At 46.9% G+C, this 27810-nt stretch overlaps 1 protein-coding gene across 1 annotated transcript in view; it reads left to right on the forward strand.

Annotated features, from left to right (window-relative positions):
• The window catches only part of LOC123361231 (pappalysin-1-like), a 248369-nt gene that overhangs the window by 206039 nt on the left and 14520 nt on the right, over positions 1 to 27810 (forward strand). Inside the window, 3 exon segments of the mRNA XM_045001347.1 lie at positions 1438 to 1544; positions 9675 to 9746; positions 17546 to 17644. Coding sequence (XP_044857282.1) covers positions 1438 to 1544; positions 9675 to 9746; positions 17546 to 17644 — 278 coding nt within the window.

Genomic DNA, 27810 nt, shown 5'->3' on the forward strand with positions numbered 1-27810 from the left:
CCAGACTGCATCCTGGGGCTGAAACCAAAGCCCGAGCAACTTAGCTTTGTGGTGCCCTCTGTGGTGTGGGGCGCCAGGCAACTGCCCTGCTTGCTACCCTCTCACGCCAGCCCTGGCTTTTATATGCAGAAAAACAATTGCTGGGGAGGGGAGGCCTCAAAAAGGAAAAGGCTGAGAACCCCTGGTCTAGTGGAGCGGCCACTAGCTGGAGAAATTGACACACACTTCGTGAGTGTCTCACATCAGCACTTCTCAGGAGCAGGTCATGTATTTTGAAAGTCATCTGGATGTCCCCCAAAAGAGGATCTTTTCCTTCCACTCAGGGGCCTAGCCAAACCTGGCAGATATCCAGTCAAATCAGTGGAGTCACTACTGCTCAGACGAGAGACGTAAAACAGAAACAAAGCCTCCCTAATTAAACTAACTGGCTCCTGCTTTGTTCCAACTGGCTCCTCCACGTGAGAACAAGAAAAAAAAAAAGACAGAGGTGGCTGGGGGAAAAACCGTACCCAGCCAGGGACAGTGTGACCCTAACACTTTTCCTTTTCTCCTCAAACACCTCATCTGCTCCCCCTGGCTGTGGTGACTTTTGAGCCAAAGGCACAGCCATCCAAACCACTCCACAGATGAACTCCCCCTCACGCAGATTGGAGTGCAGGATCTCTAATGACAGGGTTGCAGCAGCTGCCCCTCTCAGCAGCCATTTGCTAGGGGGGAAATGGTAATAGTCCAGCACGCTAGGGCCTATGGTTGTGTCACCACGTTACTGCAGAGCACCGCAGTGTGTTTTAACAAGGGTAGGATTCCCGCAGGGCATGGCAGTTAATCAGAGAAAATACCAGTTTACACGTGAACAAATTGATCATTGCCTCTCCTCTTACTTCTTGTTTAGCATGGGGCTTAGGTGATAGCCAGCCTGCAACATCATTAGATGTGCTCACCATTATTTCAGGGTCTTCTAATTTGGGGAAATCAGGCCATTGGCTCGTTGTCCATGTCAGAAGTGAGAGGAGTTTGTTGGCCTCTGCTCAGTCGCTTCACGGCTGCAGAAAGAGCTCTTGAAATGGAACTGCCTTCAATGACTCTGCCTCTGAGTGATTGCTTCAGGAAGTGAATAAATCCCCCATTCGATCCATGGATTTTGTGCTATTTTGATATTGTAATCTATTGGTCACCTTAAGAAGCAAGCCCTTATGCATATCTCCCTCCCCTTCTGGTCCTAGGGTCACAAGCTGTGGGGTGTGGTCAGAATCCTCTCACAATGTAAATCCCAAGAGGTTGCGAGGGTCGTGGAGGTGAAGAGCTCCATTATGGTTGTCTGTAGTAATCGTTCTGCAGAGTAGGGAGATGGAGGGTATTCAGATCATTGAAATGAGGGGAGGAGAGTGACACGGTGTTTGCTTTCTTCCTTCGTTCCCCTCTGCATGTGCCATGAAGGAGCTGAATGCACCACCTCGTGTCCGGATCACAACGAGCCCATCCTGCTGCATGTGAATGAGACCATACAAGACATCCAGCACTGGATGAACCCTCAACGAGTGAAGGTCAGTGGTGGTGGATGTTACTAAATACCCGTCCCCAGGCCCGCCGACTTTCATGTTCCTCCAGAGTAGGTGAACAATCAACTTGACCCACAAAGCAGAATTTAAGGATGTAGGGGATAGCGCTGTCCGAGGAGTGGTAATATTTCATACCCGTCTGTGCGGCGAGACATCTTCCCTCTTTGGAGAAGGTTGTCATCAGTAGGAGCTCCAAACCTGATTCTTCTTTACCCTGTGGCCCCTTTACTTTGCTGTAGCAGGGCCCATTTAACTCTGCAGTTTCCCAGTGCAACATCCTCTAGGCATATCCATCTTGAGTTAAAGGGACCACGTCCTTGCCCTCTGATCCACACAGCTCCTAACAGTTCTGATCTGGTGGGACTTTCACCCTTGCACCAGCACCGTGGGGAGTGCAGACAATGCACTTATGTACCTACTGTAGGAGAAAGCAAAGGGGAACAAGAAAAACTGCACAGGGCAGGTTTTAAATTCTTACTACTCTTCAGTTTTCTGTGCACATTGGGTGGTGGAGACCTGTCTGTGTTCAGGCAGCAGAAGAACCTGATATGGGGCGTATATAATTTCCCAAATTGGCTGAGGCAACTGATTCTCCTACGTCCCCATGTGACAGACATCTGTCTCCTCAGCACAGCATCCATTTCAGAGGTCACCGCTCTCTCCTTCTGCACTCTGCAAAGGCACACACTCAGATCCACGCACAGGCCAAACACTCATATCATGCACACGCACTTATATGTACCCATGAAAACACACACAGGTGGACACTGGTTGGCACACTTACAACATGTACCTGGAGATGCACACACACAAATAAACACAGATGTACACAAATACAAATATTTACAGTCACCCATAAATACACCTACCCAAATAGTGCACCTTGACACACACATTCAACCACCATTGGAAACACACACACATATGCACGTGTGTAGGTTAGACAAACAAGTACACACATTCATCCAAAACCACACTCATGCTATGCATACATACATAAATATAAGCTCCTGCATAGAAACCCACGTAAATAGGCACTTACATACACACTCTCGCTTATACAGGTTAGCGCAGGCATATAAACACAGAAATTCACTCTGTGTGCCAGTTTTTCAAAAGCACTTAGCACCTGGGGTGCAGGGTGGGTGCAGAGCATTTTTGAAAATCTGGCCCCTTTTTCATGCCTAAATTGGAAACCATTTTTTTTAAATGTCTCCCCAGTAGCAGGTGCCGAGTACTTGAAAGTCTGGTCCTGAGCTCTGTGGGAAATCCAGCCCTGCATTTTACATATCCAGGGCCAGATTTTCACAAGGGCTAAGCACCCACCAGACAACCAGCATACTGAGCATATTTGACAATCCATCTTTTTAGGTGCCTACATGTAGCATCTTTGAAAATTTGGCCCTGAGTGTGGGTGCTGAGCCCTTCTGAAAATCCTGGCCATGCTGTGCTTGTGTGCTGCACACAAACAGGCAGACAGAATGATAGAACCGCTCCTGGGAGGTGACTGGAGGCTATCACAATCACAGGCTGTCCCTCTGAGCTCCTCATTCACTCCATACTTTCTGATTCCATTACTGCCCCAGCCTAGGCTTTGCCAAGTTGCTGGTGTGAAATACATAGCTGTAAAAACCTTATCTCTGTATTAGAGGCTATTTCTCACTGGCTCTATCCTGAGCTCTGGAGTTCAAAGAGGTTTTGTAATTCATGGTGAAATAAAACCACAGCTTCCCTCCCAATCTCTGCTGCGCTGCCCTCATTTATTGATGCCGGGACTCGGAGGGAGCTGTAATGGGCAATTGTAAGCCCAGGTTTACAATGCAGTGTGGATGCTTCAGGGTCTCTGGAGGGCTCATTAGGCAGCAGGGGGGAAAATTGTAGTAACGGGGGAGAATAGAGGAGTGAGATTTGGGCGGGGAGGATTGATGGTTTCCAGGAGCACAGTGGAAAATCTGGGTTAATTTTGCCTCTACAACAAAGATCTTTAGATTGTGACTGGTTAGGAGTTTGACCCACACACACACTAAAAAGGATTGGTTTGTAAATAGCAGATTAAAGGGTTGAGTTTCTAAAACTATGTTAAAAGGTGGGTAGGATATTGTGAGTACCAAGTGAAAATTAATCCACTTCAACAAACAGACCTCTTTGGAAACGGAGAGGACGGAGCATCTCCCTAGAGCAGGTTCTGGTTGGATCAACTAGGGGATTGCTCTTAGAAAACATCTTTCCATCTCATCACTCAGTGTCAGTCTCTGCGTAATTCTGGAAGGCCTGCAGCTAAGGAAGGGGTAACTTTTGCAAGCGAGCAGTGTTCATGTTCGGCCCTGGGGCCGGTCTGTGCTCAGAATTTGATCATTTCTGATCAGTTCCAAAATTTGAAGAGGAAAAAAAAGAAAAGAAAATGACACATTCACTTCCCTCTCCAAACCCCACCTGCTGTGAAACACTAGAATGGTTTACCCAGAGAGTCGTGGCCAGACCATCCCTCGGGGTCTTTGCAGTGCAGACAGACCCTCAAACTAAGCCCAGGCTCTGACTTAGGTTTGACCCAAAGCACCTTTTCCGTCTACCCACAAATCAGTCTAACTAAGGTCAGCAAGCACTCAAGACCCGGGTCCTAGGACCTTGCTGTGGGGGTGGGTCAGAGCCCAAACCCTGCTGTGACTTGGGTCCAGCCCTGTCATTTTGCAGTGTGGACGCAGAGCAGGCTGCAGACCGGAGTCTGAAGGTCTGCACAGTGCGGCATGGACATGGCAGGACAGCTGTGAGATCCAGGCCTAGCAATTGTAAGCCAAGGTTTACAGTGCTGCGTGGACGCTCAAGCATGGCCTTGGAAACCCCTAGTCCACAAGCCCAGATCCCAGAGAGCCAGCCTTTGCGTGCAGTGCAGACACACCCTAAAACAAGATTTAATATTTTTGGAAAGATGTGCTTTTCTCCAGCTTCTGGGACAGTTCTGTGGTTTGTGTATGCAGGGGGTCAGGCTCGATGGTCATGGTGACTCATCTGGCCTTGAAAGCTGAATCTATGAATCCCCCGGTACGTCCCCTTCCTTCATGGGCCATAGGGAGAAGGGAATTGCCCAACGCAGTCATAACCTATGTACCTTTGTATTATGATAATGACTGTAACCTAAGCTCATTCCCAGGCACTGACATGAGCCCCAAGCCATTCCAGTGACATATGCCTCCCTGATGACCCCCTCTTTTATCTGCTTTTGCAGCTCAGCAGCCCTCAGATTCATGCCTTGCCAGGCAGCCTCGTATATTTGCCTTGGTCTTGTCCCCACCCCATAAATACCATTGGGTCACATCTGCAAGCCAGGCTCCAGAGGTGGATCTCCCATTCCTCCTCCGCTCGGTATCTGTGTTTATTTACTTCAGTCGGCCCATGCAGTGCTGCGAGTGCCCGTGTATTCATTAGAGCCACCACTGTTAGGACCAATGGCCGCAAATCAAAACCACCCAGATTTCCATACAGACAAAACTCTCCCATCAAGCCTCCCGCCCCTGCCTCACCTGCGAGGAAAAGCCTTGAGGGGAACATTGGGAATTCAGGCTTTGGCAAACCAGCAAGAAAAGCCAAGTCCATAGCTGAGGGCCTTTCTCTGAGAGGGTTCTGCTCCCAGCCTCCTGCATATTAGCAGCGTCGGGTGTTAGTGGGAGCAGCTCCAATGATCTCATCTGCCAAGGTATCGCACTGGGAGAGAGCTGGTCTCTGAAGTCACCAGGACTGAGCCCACATAAAGCTCCCCGTTATTAAACCCACCACCTTAAATAGCATCTGGAAACGACCTGGAACCAATGCAGATCGCAGGGGGACTGTGCTTTGGGCAAGTAGCGACTTTGTATGTGCTACTGCACCGGCTGCTTTCTGAGTGAGTTAGGACTGTCCATGTCTGAGGAGGGTTGTGGGAGGTGAAAATGGCCCTTCACACACACACAACACCCCCTCTTCAAGATCTGGGTGCAGTCCCCTGCTTGCCTTGCCCCAGACCCTGCTCTCTTGGCCATTCCCTCTCTAACGTGGAGAAGGGAAAAATGTGGTGTGGGTGGGTTTAGGGTCCCACCTCCCCAAACCGGCCAGCAGAAAGCTTGGCAGAGCAGCTGCTATGACATGAACTCCACCCCCTCCCCCAAGCCTCTCAGTATAATATGGACCCTCCATGTCCCCCTCCAGTCACAGCTTAAAAGCCCCTGGTCAGGTCCTAATTAATTTAATATGGGGCTAATCAGCCCAAAGGCATCCTACAGGGCTGTACAATATGGCAATGTGGCCAGTAGCTGCATTCCCTCCCTCTGGGTGAAACTGCCCCCTAGGCTAAGGGCCAGCACAAAACCTAGCTACCATTTAACAGCTGGGGCTTACATGAGGCATAGGCATTTTGCTAGCCAATTGGCTAGGGGGTGGATATCACCTTGTGTATATAGCTACAGGGAGAAGACAAAGCCGAACAGCTGATGTGGTTTCATGCAGGTAAGTAGAGCTGGGAGAAATTTGTCACGCTCATTTTTTCAGATTCGGAGACACATACACGTTTCACACATTCATGTAGTTTTCGCTGAATTGTTTTGATCAAAAAACAACGGAAAAAAAATTCCCCCCAAATCGAAAGGTTTTGACTTTTCCATTCAGAATTACTTTTTGTTTGTAAATTTCCTTTAATCCTATTTTTTTAATGTAAAATGTTTTTTAATAGTTGAAACATGTCAGTCTGGTTGAATGAAATGTTTTGTTCAATCTGAAATGATTTTTTTCTGACTTGTCATTTCATCAAAATTTTCCAGAAAAAAATTCAGATTGAAGCAAAATGATTTTTTTAAAGTTTTTCAGACTTGCCAGTGAACTGACAAATCCATTTTTCTCCTGGCTGTACTGGTGAGCTCAGCGAAAATAACCAATAGATCCTCTACAGAGAACCAACCTTACTTGGCAACAGCCTTTCTGAGAAGAGTCTTCTCCAAAGTTGCCTCCAAACTTACTGAGAGCAAGTTTCCTCCCCCTTTATTTAAACACCACCTCCCTGAAGCACCCCAGTCTTGTCTGTCCACTTCAGTGGTGGCCTATGTTAAGTCTTTACTAGAGTTGTTGTTCCCCCACTAAAGCACAGTAAACAAGTGTTAGGCAATGCGCATTGATTTGGGATTTTAAGTAGTATCTCTGTTTTTATGCAATTAGATGCTCCTGGCAAATTGTTCATATGAACCTCAGTTTTGCAAAGTTTGAGCAACTGTAGATGAACAACAGCCTTTGCTGTGGTGGAGCCTAGAGGTGGCGTTTGTTCACACTGGACATCCACTTCAGCCCATCTCCATTTTCCCAGAGGTGTTTTCTGGAAACCATCCACTGTCCTATCACTGCCAGTGTTTTAATTCTTCCTTTCAGTTGACTTCTTGCTCGGACTGTGTATAATGGGATATGGAGTCGATCACCTCTAAGCAGTTGGTGTGAATCGAGCCCAGGCGGTTGGATCCATTAGGTGACTGCTCACAGCCGTCACGTGGGATAGGTTTGGTGCTGTTAGGGCAGTTCTCAGGCTGTAGTAACCGTCAGTCTCAGCAGAGAGACAGAGGACTGAAGGGGCCGTGGAGAGGACTCTCCCGGTCAGGGCTCGTGCGTATCAACAAGACATGGTGATTGGGTGCTTGCCCTGCTGCTGCGAGTGCTTGACCTCTTCTGTGGATAAACACAGTCCTTCCCTTTCCAGGACTGTCAGGCCAGTCCCGTTCTCCAGCTCCCAATTCACATACTCAGTCACGTATATTGGCAGCAAATGTTTTTTTGTTTTTTTGTTGTAATGTTGGTGCCCCAGGGAGCAGAGCAAGTTCTTTGGAAACACAGTTATTTTTCTCACATTATTTGGATGGGTCTGGGCATGGAGAAGGGAAAGGCCTGTATTTTTCTTCAGTTCTCCTTCAGTTTAGCCCTGGGTTCAAAAGCTCCCGGAGCCAGTCCTTGCCTCTCCCCAATCCCCCGTCTTATATGTTTTGAAACCTAAAAAGGTTTTCTCTTTTTTGCCCTGAAGCACAGTAAATAAAATGGGGGGGGGAAATGTCTTACCATTTGTGGCAGCCTTGAAATTTCCAGATGTCTGTCAAGAGCTCATTGGGAGCAAACTGGATGCTGTGGGGCCCCTGCACCTTGCGGTCTCCCTCGCTGATGGGATAAACAACATTGGTTTCTCCCTCCTCCCCCGTCAGCTTCCCCAGCCTCTTCCCCTCTCACATAGATGGGCCCTGTTGTGAGACAGGTGGGGCAGGCCAGGCCTGACTAATAGTGGAAAATCCGAGGGTGTTGGAAAGATAAACAGCCCTGTGCTGATAGTATAAAAGTCCTTTTTACCTAGCGCACATCAGGTAAGCCTCAAATGACAGAAACTGTACAAACATGCTGAGGTTCCCCTGCACACGGATTAAATTAGGCCTCAGATAAATAGGGGAAGGGATGGCTCATTCCACAGTCCCTTCTAAATGTTAATTCCTTTCTTTCCTAAGCCTCTACCACAATTCCGACTGTTTGGCAAATGCCCCTTGGCACGCCTCACAAACCAGCCGTTGTGTCACCGTTGTTATCTTAATATGATTGTTCCCTCCTCTGTAAAGGAAACGGACCTTCTGAAATGAGTGTTGTGACGGATGGACGTTCAGGGAGGGTGGGGATCAGAAGGCAGCATAGAGATAGTAGTCGTGCAGTCTACGCAGTACTCCTTACTAAGCTCGCTTCTGGTAGGGTCTTTCTTAGGTAGGGAAGATCTGGTTTAGATAAAATAATAATCCTCTTTGGTTCCTCTGGACCTTCTCTCCTCTCCTCTCCACCCAAAGTCTATCCAAACCCTCAACCATTTCTTGATATTTGAAAGAGTTTGACTTAATCTTCTTTTTCCTTTAGCTTCCATGTTTGTGGGTACCATTACCATGCCGCCTGTGCCTCCACTAGGGGAAAAAAGCGTGTTCTTACCTCATGGTATCTGAGACATGGTAATTAATCCAAGTGAGGTAAAACCCAAGTGAAGACAAGGCAGATTGTAGTTTTACACAAATTAGCAGGTCAAGGTAAAGACTATGGGGAAGGCCTCATGTCTTCACTGGGATTGTACCCCATGTTAGTTACCATGTGTTAGTTAACATGAGGTAAGAATGTACCTTTTTTCCTAATAAAGGCAATGCCTCTGTGACAACTGGGGACTCGAAGTGAGAGTGTCACCAGAAATAGACCTGCTCGCATGAGCTCTTCCACTCCCTTCTGCAGACCTATCGGGTTTGAAGACTTTTTTTTTAAATATCTGTGTTTTGACCATGACTCGTCCTTCCCAGCTTTGCCTTATGGAAAAGTCATGGAATGTTTGATGAAGCTGGAATCAATAGGGTTCTATTGAAATGCCTCTAAATGTAATAGCGGATATAGTCTTTTTTATGGGTTATTTTGAGTGGTCTTGCTGGGCTACAGTGCTATTTAAAATCTATATGAGGGTGCTAAAGGCTTATAGAACGGTTTCCATTTTCTATTCAATTCTAAAAGACTTTTTTCCATAAGCGCTTTTTTCCACCCCCAGCACTCTCCCCAGCAATCTCCTTATGCAGCATGGGGAGGATAGGCAGCCATAAAAAGTGGTGCCTGGTGGCAATAGGGTGACCAGATGTCCCGATTTTATAGGGACAGTCCTGATTTTGGGGTCTTTTTCTTATATAGGCTCCTATTACCCCCCACCTCCTGTCCCGATTTTTCACATTTGCTGTCTGGTCACCCTAGGTGGCGGCAAAGAAGCCCCCTAAAGCCATTCCGAAATGTCTCCCTCACACTTCACAGAGCTAGAGCCTGGATGCTACCTTTCCCTTTCCCTGCCACATCTCCCCACCATGAGTGAAATATTGAACATGACATTTCAGGAGAACCTTAAATATTATTTTAATCCCAAACATTCTGTTGTTGCAAGTGTCAAGTCCAACACGTCTTGTAAATACTTGGAGGACTGTCAAATCCTGAAAATACAAGAGGTGTTAGGAACGGAACAACTTGGGAGAGTTTGGTGGGGTGGGGGGCATATATGCAAGCACATTCGCTTTGTGCACAGTGATTTCTTTGTCTTAGCCCATTTCTTTTTCTCTCCTTCTCCAGAGCGTTGTCTGCACAGCAGGACTCAAGTGGTATCCGCACCCAGCGCTGATTCACTGCATCAAAGCCTGCAACGTGAGCATTAGAGTTAATTAACTAAGCCCATCCAGTTTGGTTTCCTAGGGTGGGTGGTAACAATGGGTGCAGATGAATCAGTTTTAAATCTCTGTTTCTGAGGAATGGCCAAATCCGGTTTGGCCTTGTCTTTATTTGCAGTTAAATGGTCTTCAGCTGCACCAGTTCTGACACCTATTGGCAAGAAAAGGTTTTTTTTCTAGTGCAGAGCAGTGCTCAATGACAGCTGATGATTGGACGAGCCTTACAGTGTCTAACTAAGGTGGACAATTCTTGGCTACTAAACAGGCCTGATTCCCTACACTTGGGCATTCTCAGGATTTGGCGAGTCATCACTGGACAGTCACAAAAGCCTCCAATTGTTTGCCTTGATTTTGAAGGGGTTTAAGGTTGCTCTGTCTGACTAGAAATTGAACTCTCTGAAAGTCCAGGGCACCCCCTCTCCCCTGAACCTTGGAGAAGAGATAAACATTAGGAAAGAGAAAGGGAGCAAGAACAACCCAGATGTGGAACTGGAGCAGGAGTGACTGGGAAATGGCGGGAGGAAGGAGGACTGGAGATGGGGACTTTTAAAATACTGAGATTAGCATGTTTCAAAGTGGCTTACGGAGTTAGGCACCCAACTGTCATTGAAGTACAATAGGAATTGGGGGGCTAACACCTTTAGGCTTCATTGGAATTCCCAGCCTGAATTATTTTCTGAGTTCAAAAACTGGACACACGTCGACCTCACCCTGGCACTGAATACAACAGGAAAAATGGCCGCTGATAGTCAAAACCCACCAAGTGGCCCCTCCAAGCCAAAGTTTTGCCTCCTAAAGGAAACTGTGTTGATAAACCCTGTCAGACAGGTTTTCTGGGCACTGAACTCATCCTACCACTGAAGAACTTATGCATCAAGGCCCTTCCCCACCCAGCAAACAGTTCAAATCAAGGCATTATTAGCATCTCCTACCCATTGTATCTGAATAAGCATCCTGTCAGGTCTAGAGCCATGGAAAGCGTTTCCAATGAAACCTAAAAAACATATTGAACTCTCCTGGTTTCATCACACACTCAGCCGTCTGCCCTGATATACTGAAAGGTTAAAAAACCTCCCCATTGACTCTCGGCCCATTTTTGAGCAAATCAAGGCAGTTTAAGGCTTGGTTCTGGCTTTTTAGTCGCATGTGCCATTAGCAATTAATGATTATCAGGAAGTATGAAATGTCTATTGGTTGCTTCCTTGAACAGTTGTAGAAGTCTTGACATATTTTGTGTAAAAGCAGCACTGGGCACCTCTGTGTGTGTGTTGGTGCTGACTTGACCCCCACCACCGTGTTGTCTGAGCACTCCACAAACGTATCTTCACAGCCCCTTTGTGAGGCAGGGAAGTGTTATCCCCATTTACCAAGGGAGAAACTAAAACACAGAGGGATTAAGGCTCAGATCCTCAAAGGTTTTTAGGCCCAATGATTTCAGTGGAAGTTGGGGTTATAAATACCATTGAGGGTCTGGGTCATGTGACTCACCCAATGTCACACAGAGAGGCTATAGAAGAGCCAGGATTTGAACCAGGCTTCCTGAGGCATTATCTCAGGCATTATCCTTAAGAATGTCTTTGCTCCTCTGAGCCTTCCACTAGCACCTAACTGAGAATCCCAAGCACTCATCATACTCTCAGTACCCCTGTGCCATCAGTAAACATTACTCCAGTTTTACAGGTGGGTACACTGAAGGGAAGTGACTTGCCCAAGGTAGCAGAGCTTGGAACAAAACTCAGGTCTCCTGACTTCCACACTAAATACTAGACCACAGGCCTCCTCCTGTGTGGATGTTGTGTGGTATAACTTTCACATGGTAAAAGACAGGTTCTTCTTTGAGTAGACGCAGCCATGTATTCTGCGTGGGTGTGTGCACCAGAGCCAGAGAACTTTACCCATAGTGGAAGCGTTCACACCCTGCAGCCATAGCCCTTACCCTAGCCATATAAGGATGGTGCTGCCCTAACCCCCTGAGTTCCTTCTCACCACCCATGGCCAAGAGTCGAAGATCTATGTGTTGTCTACACCTCACAATTTCATCTCAGTTTCTGAGAACTGTTGCTTGTATATAATAGTAGGAGTTTAGTTAAGTGTTAGTTTAGTTAAGTTTAGGTTTAGTTAAGTGTTAGTTTAATTTTAGCTAGAGTAGTTGGCTGACTTGTTTGATGGCCTCACCAGTTGTTCATTGTGTAGGGGGGCATCCCTAGCAGCGACTCCTACGTTAGGTACTTGCTGTGTCTCGGGGAGGGACACATTAAAGACAGAGGCTCCATCTGCAAGTTGTTCACAAAGAGGACCCTGATGGCGAGAGATTTGCTGTTGGAGCAATATCTCCTGGAGCGGGTCATGAGGCCCTCATCTGATCGGCAGTTGCCTTCGGACCTGGCAGGTGATGCTGCTCTGCATTCAGGCTCTGGTGTTTGCCCCAAGAGGAAAAGGGTTGTTCATCCTCCTTTGGTCAGCGAGGAAAAGGTCCCTTAAAATGAACCAGGACCAGTCCAGGGCTCAGGGAGACTCCTTCTCCTCCTCTTCTAAGAGGAGTGCTGACCAGCACTGGCATGTGGGATGGAGCAGGTCTGTCCAGCCGCTCCCTGGCCCAGCACCAAGGGCAACTAAGGCCTATCCTGTCAACTCTGGTTGTGGTCATGGGCGTCCATTGAGTCCAGTACTGACAAAATCGGCACCACGCCAGTAGCATACGAGGGAGCATCAGACCTACTTTGTCTCTCAATCCCGGACTCTTCATGATTCAGGAATTCTCCATTGCTATGGTGTCTACTGGCTCATCCTCTGTTGTGCCCTTGGCGCCTTCTGGCCATGTCACAGAGCCGATGGGGACATCGGCACCATAGCTCACACCACCTGGGCTGCAGACTATGAAGTCGAGGCCAGGCCCGGCACCAAAGACCTCCTCAGTACTGCAGCATCCTTCAGCATCATCACTGTCTTAGAAGCAAATCCCATCATCAAGTTCAGTACCAGCCTCAGTGCCAACGCCTCCCTGGTACAGGGTGGGAATGTCTCTCATTTGGTGCCGCTGGTGCCGATGCCTCACTCCTCTTCGGCACTGATGCTGCCTCCTTATTGGACTTCAAACTAAACTGACCAGTTGTTTGCCCCCATCGGGGCTGGCTTCCCCATTGTCACCATAGAAACTCTGGGATTCTTCAAGATCCAGGTCAGGGTCATTCTCCCCCATCCTATGGGGCTCTTCTGTCTGGATGTTGTGGTACAAGAACAGGATCTGTCTCTGATGCAGCAAACCTCCTCCTTGTCCTCCCTGGATGATTCTACCATACTGGAATCTTCCTCTCCCTTGGCACCTGAGGACTTTAAGGCATATCAGGACTTCCTGAGGTATATGGCCACTACTTCGGGTATCCAGGTGGAATTCCTCCTGGAGAATATGGATAAGCTGCTGGATATTTTCCAGCCATCAGCTCCAGAGAGAGTAGCCCACCCAATAGAAGAGGCTCCCCTGGAGCCTGCAAAGGCCCTGTGGAATACCCCAGCTTCATTCCCCTCTATGGTGAAGCATTCAGAGAAACCGTACTTGATTGCCACACAATGGTTAGAGGGTTTCTATTCCCACCCAGACCCTCACTCCATTGTGGTTACTTCCGCAAACAACAGGGCTCGGCAGAGAAGGTATAAATCTATGCCCAAAGAGGATGGACTTGATGAAGAGAAAAATTTATACATCCTCTACCTTGCAGATGCGCACCATGAGCCAGTAGGTGTTGCTCTCCAAATATGACTTTGTTAATTGGGTGGCCATGTCTAAATTCACGGACAAGTTGCCAAAAGCCTCCAGGGAAGAGTTCAAGGTGTTCATTTCACAGGGCCATTTGGTGGCCAAAATGCCATTGCAGGCAGCTCTGGATGAGGCAGGTGCCTCAGCCAGGGTTATGGCATGAGCTGAAACCATGAGGAGGGCCTCACAGCTACAGAGCTCAGGCATTGTATCCAACATACAGCAGACCATTGAGGACTTACTGTTTGATGTCTGGGTTTTGACTTCAGAAAAGACCGACAAAAGCTTGCACTCTTTTAAAGACTCCCAAGCACCTTTGTGTGCTTTGAGAGTACGTACCCCTGCTGTGAGGAGACCCCACATAAACCATACCACTCGCAGCATTTTTTGGACAGTCCTCCCTTCCTGTGCGACAATGGGACTAATCCAGAAAGCGCCACAGATCCAAAGGAGGAGGTCCTCTGGTTCTGGCGTTAGCCAGCCACCCCGCACAGCCTGGTGTCTAGCAAGTGCCTGTTTTGACTCATGTGGCCAAGGCAGCGATCCAGTGGTAACCTCTCCTTCCCTGTCACCCTTGTTTGGGGACAGCTGGCCCATTTTTACAGTGTTTGGGACTTGATTACAACAGACAACAGAGGCCTAAACACCATCAGATTGGGTTATGCCATACAGTTCCTTTCCATCCCTCTGCCCCACCCACTACCCTGTCTCTCTTCAAGCATCCCTCTCAGGAGACACTGCTCCTCGAGCAGTTTCAGTCTCTACTGGTCTTGGGGGTTGTAGAGGAGGTCCCACTGCAGCACTGGGGACGGGGATTGTACTCCATCTATTTCCTGGTTCCCAAGTCCAAGGGAGGGATGAGACCTATCCTTGACCTCCGTGACCTCAATAAATACATCAGATACGTTAGATTCCATATGAACACCCTGGCAACTATCCTCCATGCCTTAAATCACAATGGCTGGCTCGTTTTCCTGGACGTTCAGGATGTTTCTTTTCATGTAGCAATTCTCCTGAGACACAGGAGCTTTCTCCAGTTTGTCATGGCAGACCAGCACTACCAGTACACCGTGCTGCCCTGTAGTCTGTCTTCCACCCCAAAAGTCTTTACCAAATAAATGGTCATGGTGACAGCGTACCTCAGGAAGAGGGGAATTTGTTTCTTCCCATATCTGGACAATTGGTTACTAAGGGGTGAGTCCAGAGCGGATGCCCTCTGTTCACACTACACCTACTCAATTGTCTGTGTCTCATCCTAACCAGCAGGAAGTCAACAGTTGTTCCATCTTAAAGAATCAGATTCGTTGGGGCCCTGATAGACTCTATGAATTTGAAACCGTATCTGCTGACAAAGAATTCCATGCCACTTATGTCTGCAGCTGCAGTCCCATCTGTCAGCCACAGTCCAAGTATACCGCAGGGTGCTAGGCCATACGGCTGCATACACACGAGTAGTCTAATATGCCAGGCTGCAGCCTTTGTCCTCTTCAAATATGGTTGAAGTTGGTCTACCATCTGCACCATCATCCCTTGGACAGATCGGTCCGTCTTCCTCTGCCAATCTTAGATTCCTTGTGGTAGTGGACAATTCAGGACAACATGTGCCAAGGTGTTCCCTTTGCTTGGTCTCCACCGACCAGAATCAATGCCACCTTAATAGGTTGGGGAGTGCATCTGGAGTCACTGAAGTTTCAAGGCCTGTTGTCAGAACAGGAAGCTTCTCTACATATCACTGTCCTGGAGCTTCGTGCCATCTACAATGCTTTGTCAGACCTTCCGAGATCACATCAGAGGCTCAGCAGTTCTCATACTCACCGACAGCACCACCCGTGATGTGTGGACTGGCAGAAGAGAGGACACTCCAACGTGCTTTGTCAAGAGGCACTGCAGTTCTGGCAGTTTTGCATCATCGAAAACATTACCCCATGGCCAGTCATTTGTCTGGGATCTACCATCACTTGGTGGGTCACCTCAGCAGGAATTCCTTCCTGAATCATGAGTGGTCTCTGAAGCCCAGCATCCTGCAGTCCATCTTTGCAGACTGGGGCGTCCAAAGTTCTCCAGCTTCAGTGTACGGGGTGCGCACACCCACATAGAATGCACCTCTGCATCATAGCTCAGTTACAGGTAGGTAACCATTCATTTTCTTTTGCAGACAGATGCCAGACTCCGGAAGGCAATAGCTCCCTGACAATGTAATAGTTTTCTGTCTAAATGTTCCCTAATGAGAAGCATCCCACTGTCGGTGCATTGGTTGTCATAAACAGTCTTGCGCATTACTTTCATAGAACCTGACTAGGCACTTCTGTTCTCTAGAGAGAGCTAAACAACATCCAGGGACCATTAAGAAATGCCAGTCATGTGCTGATGAACCATTGGGTACCAACTCCTCTGCTGTTTAAGAAGCATTCTTACTCAGGCAGACTTTGAAATGATGTAATGATTTACCAGAAGCTATTGTTACTGACGTGCCTATTTTCTGCTTTTTCTTTCCCATCATTGCTAATTGCCAGGATCCCTCTGTGACAACAGAAACCTTCTTCATCATCGTTCATTCATCGTGTCACAGCATCCCCATCAAAATCTTTACCATGCTATTGGTTGTGGGCTACTGCATGAAACATGTCATCATCTGCACAGGGAACAGTCCTTCCAATATGTAGGGCTTTATCCAAGAATGGGCCAAGCCGTGTTCTCCAGCATTAGGGTTAGAGAGGAAACACGCTGTATGGAGTCCCCTTCTTCCTGCATGGAGGGGGTTGAGCAACCTTCCCTATTATCCTAGGCCAGGAGGAGGCAGTGTACTAAGCCAGTGATAACATAGAATCATAGACTATCAGGGTTGGAAGGGACCTCAGAAAGTCATCTAGTTCCACTTCCTGCTCAAAGCAGGGCCAATCCCCAGACAGATTTTTACCCCAGTTCCCTAAATGGCCCCCTCAAGGATTGAACTCACAACCCTGGGTTTGGCAGGCCAGTGCTCAAACCACTGAGCTCTCCCTCGCCCACAAATCCTGCACTGATCGCAATGGGAGCTTTACCTGAGTAAAGGCTACAAGATGAGAATTTCCTTGACTTTTCTTTTTTGCTTTTTAAAGTGTAACCCAGGCTAATGCCGTGTGACTCTTTGTCCCCTTCTAGTGGCATGTATGGCGGTTTTATGAGTCTACTACTGCAGCTGAACTGGTAGACCTGGTCTTTTAGCTCAAGCAGTACAGGCACAGAGTTTTAAATACCGCTGTCTAGGTTTGATCCCTCACCCCGCATCCCAGATGATTCAACCCAGAATGTTCTTACCGAAGCAAAATATTTATTATCTTTCCCATTCTGTCCCTCCAAACAGCCCCTCCATTCTTGTGTATTCCAATGGAGGTAAAAGGCATACTCCTCAAAAAGTCCCTATTGATAGCTTTCTAAGTGTTGAAAGGCGTGTAGCATAAGTAAATGAATTGGCAGGTTTGTTGGGCGATTAGCCAAATATTACATATTTTTAAGTGACCTTGTTAAAATAAAATCATATCTTTAAAAAAAAATCCCTTGCCTGTATAACTGTTGGCATATTAAATAATTAAAACAAAAAAAAAAGCTTTTTATGGCCCAAAGCCAGTGCTAGTGTAAATCGCAATAGCTCAATGAGAGTCAATGGTGTTGAGCCAATTTACATCAAGTGGACATCTTGCCCAACAATTCTAATTTTCTTCCCACCGGTTATGCTTTTTGTTTACTCTTTGCACATAGCTCATTTGGAAGGTAAAACTAGAATAGTCCATTTTACTTCCAGATTTTCCTGCACAGGTTCAGTTTTGTTGTGTTTGAGTGTCCAGCATCCCAAAGGCATATTTAAATGTGCAGCAGTAATAAAAGTTTGGGTATAAGCTGCTTCGTGGTGTCTTTTTAGAATACTTATGAACATGGCCATGACTTTTAAAGAGGAAGTGTCTGGCACGACCAACAGTAGTGCTGGATCCCTCGCTGAGGACTGTATCCATATTCTCAGCCTCTTCATGCTGTTTGTTTTTCAGCCTTTCATGGGGGACAACTACTGTGATGCCATCAATAACCGAGCCTTCTGCAACTATGATGGTGGGGACTGCTGCACCTCAACGGTCAAGACCAAAAAGGTAGGTCTGCCTGCCCCTCTCTCGCCCAGGGCTCCCCAACAATGCAGGCTCAGGCTTGGACAGTAATTGGTGTCCAGCTGGAGATCCAGGATGTGGGGAAATCTTCAGCTGCACAAACGTTTCAAGGGGCAATGAACATTGTCCCACCAAAGGCACTGAATTTCTGTTGGTTCTTTTGAAGGTGCTCTCATTCTCCTTTGATGTGCCTATGTGTTTCCCATCATAGCCTGCTTTAGGCCCATACAGCACATGTTGTTACACAGGGATACTGCTTTACCTCCTTCTGTCTTATTCTAAACCAGTGGTTTCCTGGCTGCTTTGCAGACAACTGCTGGCGCCCCCTCGAGACTGATTTGGCATGTCATCAGTAAAGCAGTCTGACGTCCATTCTGACCCTGACTCTTGTGGGAATTACAGATAGACACACTGAAAGGAGGATCTGCTGCATATAGTGTAGATTCCAAGGTTGCTCACTAAGGGACTGACAGAATTTAGCCACACGTGTTCACGCTTACGTACTGAATTTTGCACAGCTCTTTAACTCTTCTTTGGGATTTGTGGTTGAGATAGAAAGGCAAAAATCTTGATACTAACAAGGGAGGTAACTTAGATAGAAGTATGCTAGGCGTAGTGTGTTTCAAGGCCAGTCATACCTGTCTAAGGAAAGGCAGTCTGTATACTACACCTGGAGGACAAAGAGGATGTCAATCTTTTCTAAGTTGGCCCCCAGTACCAGGGTCTTTTTTCATCTTTCCTTTGGTTCATTCAGACATGTCTACCAAATCTGTGCGGTGACCTGTCTCTGGTACATCGGGGAATATTGGAAAGGGGCAGTGAGCAATGACTGGAGATATGTTAATGTCATCTCTTGGTAGCAGGGGCAGGGGCAGTGCTTTAATTTTCCTAATTGTGCCTCTTTTCAGATATTTGATAGAGCTTTGTTTTTAAAATGATTTGTGTGAACTGTGCAGTCAAAGGGGCAGCCCTGGCAAGGGAAGTTCTCTCTTTAGTCACAAATCACGTATTGCCTGGGCGGCGGCATGGGTCTGAGCAAGGATATACTGGGCAATTGCTTCCCGATTGATATCCCTCAACCCTTAACTAAACAGGCCACCTCTTGGGATGTAAGAGGGTGGTCAGTTTCCAGGGCCTAGTCAGTCCTTGGCCTCTCTGCTGGTATAGCCCAACTGGGATAGCAGTAGGTTTAAAACGGGGTAACCTCTCCACAAGGAACTGGACTAAGACCTCCAGACTCGTTCCATATAGGATGCTAAGGTGGGAGAGAAGAGAGGTTGCAAATTGCTATGCATTGGCCTGGCTCTGTTCCCATTGGCTTCGGTGGGAGTTTTACCATTCTCTTCAATGGAAACAGAGTTGGCCAACACGGAGGGCTTTTGAAAATCCCATCCTCAATATTTCCTAAACATTCACAAGGGCCAACCCCTCAAATGAAGTGTTTTCTCCAGATACATGCACTCAGCTTTCAAAGACTTTTAAAACACAAGAAGAAGAACCCAGAAACCAAACAAAACACACAAAAGAAATGAGAAAACCAACCAAATCCTAGGATCTTCAACTCAAAAGTGAGATGGCCAGTGCCTAGTTTATTAAATTTATGGCATAATAATCTAGCAGCCAGGAACATAGCATGATGTAAAAGTTTGAGGAAAAGGGTCATTTGAGGCCAGCAGTGTCTCTCATGCAGTTCAAAGGAATGGCCACCAGCTCACAGACACCTGTTTGAATTCCCACACAGACACTCAGCCATATGGGGAAGTTAGTTGTTTTCCAGTCTAAGGGCCCTTGGCTGGAGAACAGATTTTAGGCATCGTTATTCAAATACAGCCTCCTCCTTTGAAGAGCATTATGAGTGGAATGTTAAAGGAGATATTCCAAGGGGAAAAACAATGAAAGGTGAGAGAAAAGAGAGAGGCATAAAAATATTCCACATACCAAATCCTTCCATTGCGATTTGCCACCTACTTAAAAGCCACAGCCTTAAAACACATTTTGGGTGTGAAGGCCAAAAACTGGAGGAGACATAGGGAGGGGCAAACCGAGCTCTTTTAATTCCAGTACCAGATGATGGTGTATTTCTACGCAGTTGTTAGAAAGTGTTCAAGCATTTGGTTGAGGGAGACACCCACCACTGCTGTCTGGTGTGTCAGGCTCACACACTACGGTCTCACAAGGGCTCTTAAAAGAGGACTAGTAAAATATTGTGTATTTGCACAACACCTTTCATCCCCAAAGATCCCAAGACATTTTGCAGTCTCCACTGCAATAGTCACCTCTGGATGTTTAACGGTGCACACCACCACCTCAGTTTGTTTTTAAAAAAGGAAGCAAAGAATCATAGCATATCTGGTTGAAGCTGCAGGTGTTAACAGTCATGCCGAAGGCAAACTGAGGTCTTTATTGACCACAAATGGTCAAAACTTTGGTTTTATGTCTCTTCCCAAAAAGGTACACCTCTACCTCAATATAACGCTGTCCTCGGGAGCCAAAAAATCTTACCACATTATAGGTGAAACCGCGTTACATCGAACTTGATTTGATCCCCAGAGCGCTGCTTTACCGCGTTATATCCGAATTCGTGTTATATCGGGTGGCGTTATAACGGGGTAGAGGTGTATCTCCAGCTGCAAAGCAACCACATAGAGCTGGGCCGTACGGAAATAAAAGGTTCCACCAAAAAGTCCCTGGAACATTGACCCCTTTTCTGTTTGCTTTCCACAAAATCCTGTTACGCTGGTGTGAAAGTTCACAGAAAGGTCATTTCAAATTTGCACAAGGATTCACAGAAACCAAGTTTTAAATTGGTGCACACGTATATTAGCACAACGTGGCCTTGTGCGCTCCTCCAGTCAAGGAATGGAAACAATGCCACATGACTTACCAGACCAATCACAACTCAGCTGAAATAATCAATATCGAATAATTGCCGAGAACTGCTCACCATCGGTCCACAGAGTTTAAGATAAATCATGAAAGAACTGCATGGAATACTTTGATATTCAGTAATATTGAAGTGAATATTTTTTGAGGCGATTGTGATCTGTCATGGGTATTTAGTAAGCAGGAAAAGGATACATTCATCAGACAAATCATCTGTTGTGCATTCCTGGATCAGCTGCAGTGTCCCACAACACCATGCCCAGGCAAAGAGTCTGAGAGAAGAGCACCGCCTAATGAATCACCAACACCACTTCCTGCAACATCCTTTATGGAACCAGCTGGCAGGCCTGGCAGTTAACAATCAAAGGCTGTGCACCTAAAACTCAGGTTCAGTTTCTAATCTAGTAGGGACTGGTACACATACAGACAGCATGGTCAGCCCCTGAGGGAAAGAGTATGTTTTACTGCTATGGATGACCCCAGAGTGGTTTTGAAGGACTCCATAGGGAATGCCACGCAGCTCTCCTTGGCCAAAGGAAGTCACCACAATGCATGTCATCGAGGGAGAAAGGGCTTCTGTTGTGGATCCAAAGGGAACAAGGTCCTCCATTAAGGACAAAATAAAATCCTATTTCTTTTTAATGTCTGCAGCCTCCTGACCTGGCACAGATTGCCAGCTTGCCCTTTGCCCGGCTGCGCTATAAAGCTGCTTCTTGTTTGCATCCCACAACATATAGAAATAAGGTATTTATAAAACATGTTTCAGAAAAATACAGCACATTGTTAAAGTAAGCAAGCAATTACCCAGGAGTTTACTGGCCATCTCTAGACTGGCTGTTGTCTGGAAGGACTCCCTGGTCGGTGTAACATTCCAAGCCGATAGCATTCTGGGATCCCAGACAGCAAAAGTTAAGGCCAAATTCTGCCCCTAATTCCATGTGTGCAACTTCTTTGGAGTCAGTAGGAATGGCTAGGTAGAGCTGAGGAAGAAATTAGGCCCCAGGGGCCAACAAAGGAGCAACACAAGTAATTGATAGATGTTCCCCACACGGCCATCTTGCTGGGGTTATTTGCATCTTTCCATACAGAACATGAAAGCTGTTGGCATCCTTTCAAATGTAAGGCCAAATGCGCACAACAGCCCCACCTTCGATAATTCATGATTTAGCCCCAAGAGCAGATTGCCTCAAATCCCAGTAGTAGGGTTCCTTTGATTTAATGTCTGTTCCTTCCCTAGCCTCTCATTTTATAGAATCGTATAGAATCATAGGACTGGAAGGGACCTCAAGAGGTCATCTTGTCCGGGCCCCTGCATTCAAGACAGGACTAGGTATTATCTAGACCATCCCTGACAGGTGTTTGTCTAACCTGCTCTTAAAAAATCTCCAATGACGGAGATTCGAAAACCTCCCTAGACAATTTATTCCAGAGTTTAACCATCCTGACTGGAAGTTTTTCCTAATGTCCAACCTAAACCTTCCTTGGTGCAATTTAAGCCCATTGCTGCTTGTCCTATCCTCACAGGTTAAAGAGAACAATTCTTCTCCCTCCTCCTCGTAACAACTTTTTATGTACTTGAAAACTGTTATCATGAACCCTCTCCATCTTCTCTTCTCCAGACTAAACAAATTCAATATTTCCAATCTTCCCTCACAGGTCGTGTTTTCTAAACCTTTCATCATTTTTGTTGCTCTTCTCTGGAGTTTCTCCTGTTTGCCCACATCTTTCCTGAAATGTGGCGCCCAGAACCAGATGGGAAATGACCCCCAGCTCCCTTTCCACAGTACTCCTTCCTTGGCAGTCATTTCCCATTTTATATGTGTGCAATTGATTGTTCTTTCCTAAGTGGAGTCTTTTGTATTTGTCCTTATTTCATCCTATTGACTTCAGCCCATTTCTCCAGTTGGTCCAGATCATTCTGATTTTTAATCCTGGCCTCCAAAACACTTGTAACCTCTCCCAGCTTGGTATCATCCACAGACTTTATGAGTATACTCTATATGCCATTATCTAAATCATTGATGAAGATATTGAACAGAACCAGATCCAGAACTGATCCCTGTGGGACCCACTTGATATGTCCTTTCAGTTTTACTGTGAACCACTGATAACTACTCTCTGGGGATGGTTTTCCAACCAGTTATGCACCTACCTGACAGTAGCTCCATCTAGGTTGTATTTCCGTAGTTTGTTTATGAGAATGCCATGCAATACAGTATCAAAAGCTTCATTAAAGCCAAGACAAACCACTTCTGCAGCTTCCCACCTATCCACAAGGCTTGTTACCCTGTCAAAGAAAGCTATTACATTGATTTGACATGATTTGTTCTTGACAAATTCATGCTGACTGTTACTTGTCACCTTATTATCTTCTAGGTGTCTGTAGATTGATTGCTTAATTATTTGCTCCGTTATCTTTCCAGGTACTGAAGTTAAGCTGACTGGTCTGTAAATTCCTGGGTTGTCCTTATTCCCCTTTTTATAGATTGGCACTAGATTTGCCCTTTTTGAGTCCTCTGGGAACTTATTTCAGAGATCCTCCCTGGGGAACTTTAACAACCCCTTATAGTATAACTACTCCCCTGTTGTTGGTGGGGGGGGGATTCCTACCCCCAGGATTTCTCCTGTCCAGTTGTCTTTCTCCTCCACTACTTTCCTCATTTCTTCCCATTTTATGAGTTTTCACTTGACAAGCATTGCGAGAAAGGACTTGTGCAGATCGAAACCGTTTCTCAATGGGCCCTGCTCACATACTTTATTCTAAACTATAATTACGGACACTCTGTGTTAAAGATTCTGCATCCCAGTACCTGCAACTTGTTCAAGCAAATCTAACCCTGAAGAACAAGCTCTTTAAATTTCGCAAAACTGGACTGTATTTACAGTGGCACATTCTCCTCTGACTTAAATCCCTGCCACTCCACTTCATTGCAAGAGGGTAGCCCCAGTGCTGTTGAAAGGAGAATCTGTCTCATACAGTTTCAGAGCTCAGGTTAGACATCAACTACTTTGCCTAATGCCAAGTATACATCATCCTGGCACAAATCTCCATTTAAAATGCCAAATCTTCAGCCGATTGATGTTCCATTGAAACAGGTGCACACCATGGAGAGAAAAACAGAGTGGCTCAGTGAAAAACAAATGAGGCCTAGTGCTGGATGGAGAACCTGGCATGGTTCGTCCAACGTTTTGTTTATCCAAAACACATGGAAACTTATCTAACCCTCTTCACTCAAGAAACCAGGACATAAAGCAAAGAGCCTTGAGCAAACCTATTGCCTTAATGTGCAGTAGTATCGGCAATGATTTCCATGAGTGTGTCCATCCCCACCAAAAGTGGGATCCAGTGGATCCCTATCCATCTTCTGTGGCCAAAAGTAAAAGTGACAATCTATGAGTACTCTGGAGATGTAAATACCCAAGTCTGATCACCTCTGAATCATGGCACTTTCTTCTTCCTATTCCTGCTTTTCTGCCTGAAGCCAACAGTCCTAACTGGCAGTGTTTAGAACGTGGGTATGAGAAAGCTCACATAGCCAGTGGTCTAGCTGCCACTGAGGAAACTATGCTTATCTAGAAGAGTGGATCTCTCTGACATGCCACCCCCAGTGCCCCTGGCAGGCTGTTCCTGTGCACTGTAATTAGCTAGAGGTTCCATATAGGGTGGGCATGAAGGAACAAAGGATGCAATAAATAGCATTGCTTCCTTAGTTTGGAAATGGTTCAGTGTTTAGTACATGCTCCAAGTGCACTGTGTCACCCAGGCGTTTGGGTGAACTTGCTTACTTGTTATGTTTGGTCCTGGTGAGCAAGTGGTTGTGTGACATGTGAGGGCATTGTTGGTCATGGCTGGCTGAGTGGCCGTTTCAGGGCTCAGAGTTGGTTTGCATAACAACAAAGGGATTCTTTTCCAGACAGCAATAAATTAAAAGGAGAGATGGTTGCAGCCCGTATTGTCTATCTGGAGAGCAGTGTTGTGGAAAAATTAACCACACTGTTGAATTTTGGGTCAGACACAGCCTGATGGCTCCTTTATTTCGAGTATGCATACAAGGAAGGTCGGCAGATCCCCCCAGCAGGGAGGTCCAGCCGCCTTGGGTAATTTTCACAGCTTCACACTTATAAAGGCAAAAACCGCAAAGCGTAATCACACATTACAAATCTTATTATCCTTATTAGGTATATTCTTAATAGCAGACCTATCAGAGTCCTTCTGGGGCCGCACTTTGGACCCTATCGCCTTCTAGGGTTTTTCCTGTTATTCCCTAGGGCTTTTGGTTTCACCATTTTCCTTTCTTGCGCTAACCTATCTTGCGTACCTTATTGTTTACTAAATTGCTTAATATAACTGCGTCTAGATGTCTTGTACAATAAGCTGTTTCCCAATTACCCCTTATGCCCCCCTACATGCGGTTCCATTGTACAAGACCTAAATTTTCCATTGCTATCACACTGTTATATGTTATATGAGGCCATGATGCATAATTACCAGTTGGTGTTGGTTCCTCTTTTTCTATGGGCCTCTTTGATTGTGCCATACTATTGCAAATTTTCCACTAGGTGTATGGCAGTCTACTTATGCTAAGCTAACACTGTTGAATTTTAGGCCCATTACTTATGCTAAGCTAACTTAATTTGGGCCAGCGAGACAGAGTTTTGGGGAAATGCAAGGTGTGGTATGTAGGGTTTAGAAAATCCCCAACAACCCCCTCCTTTTGATGCTTTACGCATCAACCATCTATGCCTTCAATATGAATGGTCATCAGACCGTGGACCTCGGGGTGTTCCTCCTGAGGTGTTTCATACCCACTGTAATAGGTTATTTCCAGGGAGTCGTAAACAGGAGACTCAGGTTCTAACACAGATTCCCTCAGTGGGGCAAGGGGCACGGGGTATGGGGGTGGTGGCGGGAAAGTTAGGACAGTGGGGGTTGCAGGCTGGGTGCGGCAACGGGTGCAACAACAATAGCAGGCACAAATGCCTAACAGGAGACCTCCCCCAACGAATCCCCAGAAGAGAAGACTATGCATCTGAGGGGGGTGAAAGACGCTGGAGATAATACAAAGAAGATCCGAGCCTGTACAAAGGGTTGTAACCCGATGGGCTGTTTCGAAGGCTCGGAGTTCGGTGTTATATGTGGTCTCCAAAACGTCAACTTGTTCCTTCAGCTGGGAAAGTTTGCGAATTTCAGGCAAAAGGGTCTCAAGGGAATGGAACCGATCTAACACCAGGGTAGCCCAGTCAAAGGGGACTGAAAATGATAAAGAAACCTGATAGCGTCGATCTGCAGGCCAATAAACCACCTGGGAACCCAAGGCTGTGGTTAAATTGAAAACAGTGTCCAGTAAGGTTGAAGAATTAACAAGGACACAACTATTGTTTGCCTCGAGAATAGTTTTGGAACTTAGGGTTGCTAACGTACCCTGACCTTCCCAGCAGACATGTTCATGGAGAACGATGATTTCTCCGGGCTTTAACTTACGGATGCACCGGAGCTGAGGGGGCTGTAGAGGCCACAGGGTCCATAACGAGCCCTGGCCTATCCAAATATCAGGGGTTATCTCCGCAGCACTAACTAAGAATCTATTGGGGCCATGGGGTGGCTTAATCTCCCAAACGTCCTGATGGATAACCCAATCCCACAAACATCCCCCCCAGGGGCCTGGGAGGATCCGATAAGTGGGAGCCCATATACCGCCCACAGGCCCATAGGCTTGAAAGGAGCACTGAGAGCGTTGGCAATCCCAACCAGAAAACCTCCATGTATGTCTCCAAGGCCACAGTTCTGGGGGAACACCCGAGGTGTTCCGAAGGGCAGTGGGCCACGCCTGGTGCCTAAGGTCCTCTCGGATATCTGCAAGCTGAGTGTTAAGAAAATCCTGAACCTCCGAGCAAGCTAGGTCCCACTGCAATGCCTTCCCCGCCCCAGAAATGTGGTACACCATCTGGGAGAGGAGATCGTGGGTCAGGACGTTAAGGGTGGAGATAACATGTAATTCCCCTATCCCCGCCTTAAGTCCCGTTACCTGTGCCGCGGAGATAAGGCCAGCCGCATGTTCGAGCTGTCCCAACCTTGACTCATGTTGGGAGGTCTTAAGAACACTCCAAGCCGAGGCCGCACTATTTGCACCCTTCCATAATGTGTCGGCGATCCCTCTCTTAGCCCGTTGCCCCCCTATCAGGAAGCGCTGTTGCATGAGCCTAACGGCCGCTCCCTTGGAACAGTTGGGGTAGGTAGCGGCAATTTGAAAGTGGGACAGAGGGAGGGAAAATCTAATTGTCCCCAGTGTGGCATCTAAAACAGTCCATCGGAATCCCGTGATGTCGCCCTTTCCCTTTGTCTCATACCAGAGCTGATGGGCGTGTACGTGGAGGTCCCTCTTGGCAGTGGACATATTGACGGACAGGGTGGGGGTATACTGGATCAGGGTACAAGTAAAGTTCGCTGTAGGGGGAAGGGTTTGCTCGCAGGTAAAGTCAGGGGCGAAGGGGCAGTGTCGGCTGGTAAGTACTGCAGCTTTAGAGGCTAGAGTAACCAAATAACAGAGGGAACCCGATTCGTCCTTGGCATGGCATGAGCCGGGGAGCAACATAGCATCCACATTGTCCTGCCACCCGTGCATAAAATAGGTTTTCACCTTGGGTTCGGAGTCAGGGGCAGTGGTGATATTAACATGGTCTATAAATACGGTGCCCATGGATTCCCAGGAAATAATTCGCTGGTACAACTGGCTGGGATGGTCTCGAAGGGCAAAATACAGTCGGGCGGAACAGTAAGAAAATAAGTCCCCAGAGAGGGAAGGCCGAGGCCACTGCAAAACATTTGAGTGTTCAGTCAGCAACCGGAAAGTGTGGGGGGTGGCTGACCTAGGGGAACGGGAGGCTCTTGTGGAAAATAGATAATCGGGGGACGTGTGGTTAACGGGAGGGGGAAAGGTGGGGGGAGGGGTAGGCAACAGTTCAGGAATGGTAACGCAGGGAGATGGGACCTGGCCTTCCACACATTTTGCTGCTTGAGGGATGAACCCCAAAACCCAATCAGTACCACATTGCCACGAATATCCCCCGCAGTTCCCTCCCTGCCACTGTACAATATAGCGTTTTTTCCACCAGGGCCAATTTTTAACATCCTCAATAGTTAAGGACTTTTGTCCCTCCTTTTCTCCTTCCCCTTCCGGTGGAGATCTTCGCTTGCGATTTGAAGGAATGGGGGAGGGTTCTAACTCTTGCACTGGGGGGCTTAGAGGAAGATCGCAAGTGGGTATGGA

Source organism: Mauremys mutica, unplaced genomic scaffold, assembly GCF_020497125.1.
Source record: "Mauremys mutica isolate MM-2020 ecotype Southern unplaced genomic scaffold, ASM2049712v1 Super-Scaffold_100418, whole genome shotgun sequence".
Classification (NCBI taxonomy): Eukaryota; Metazoa; Chordata; order Testudines; family Geoemydidae; genus Mauremys; species Mauremys mutica.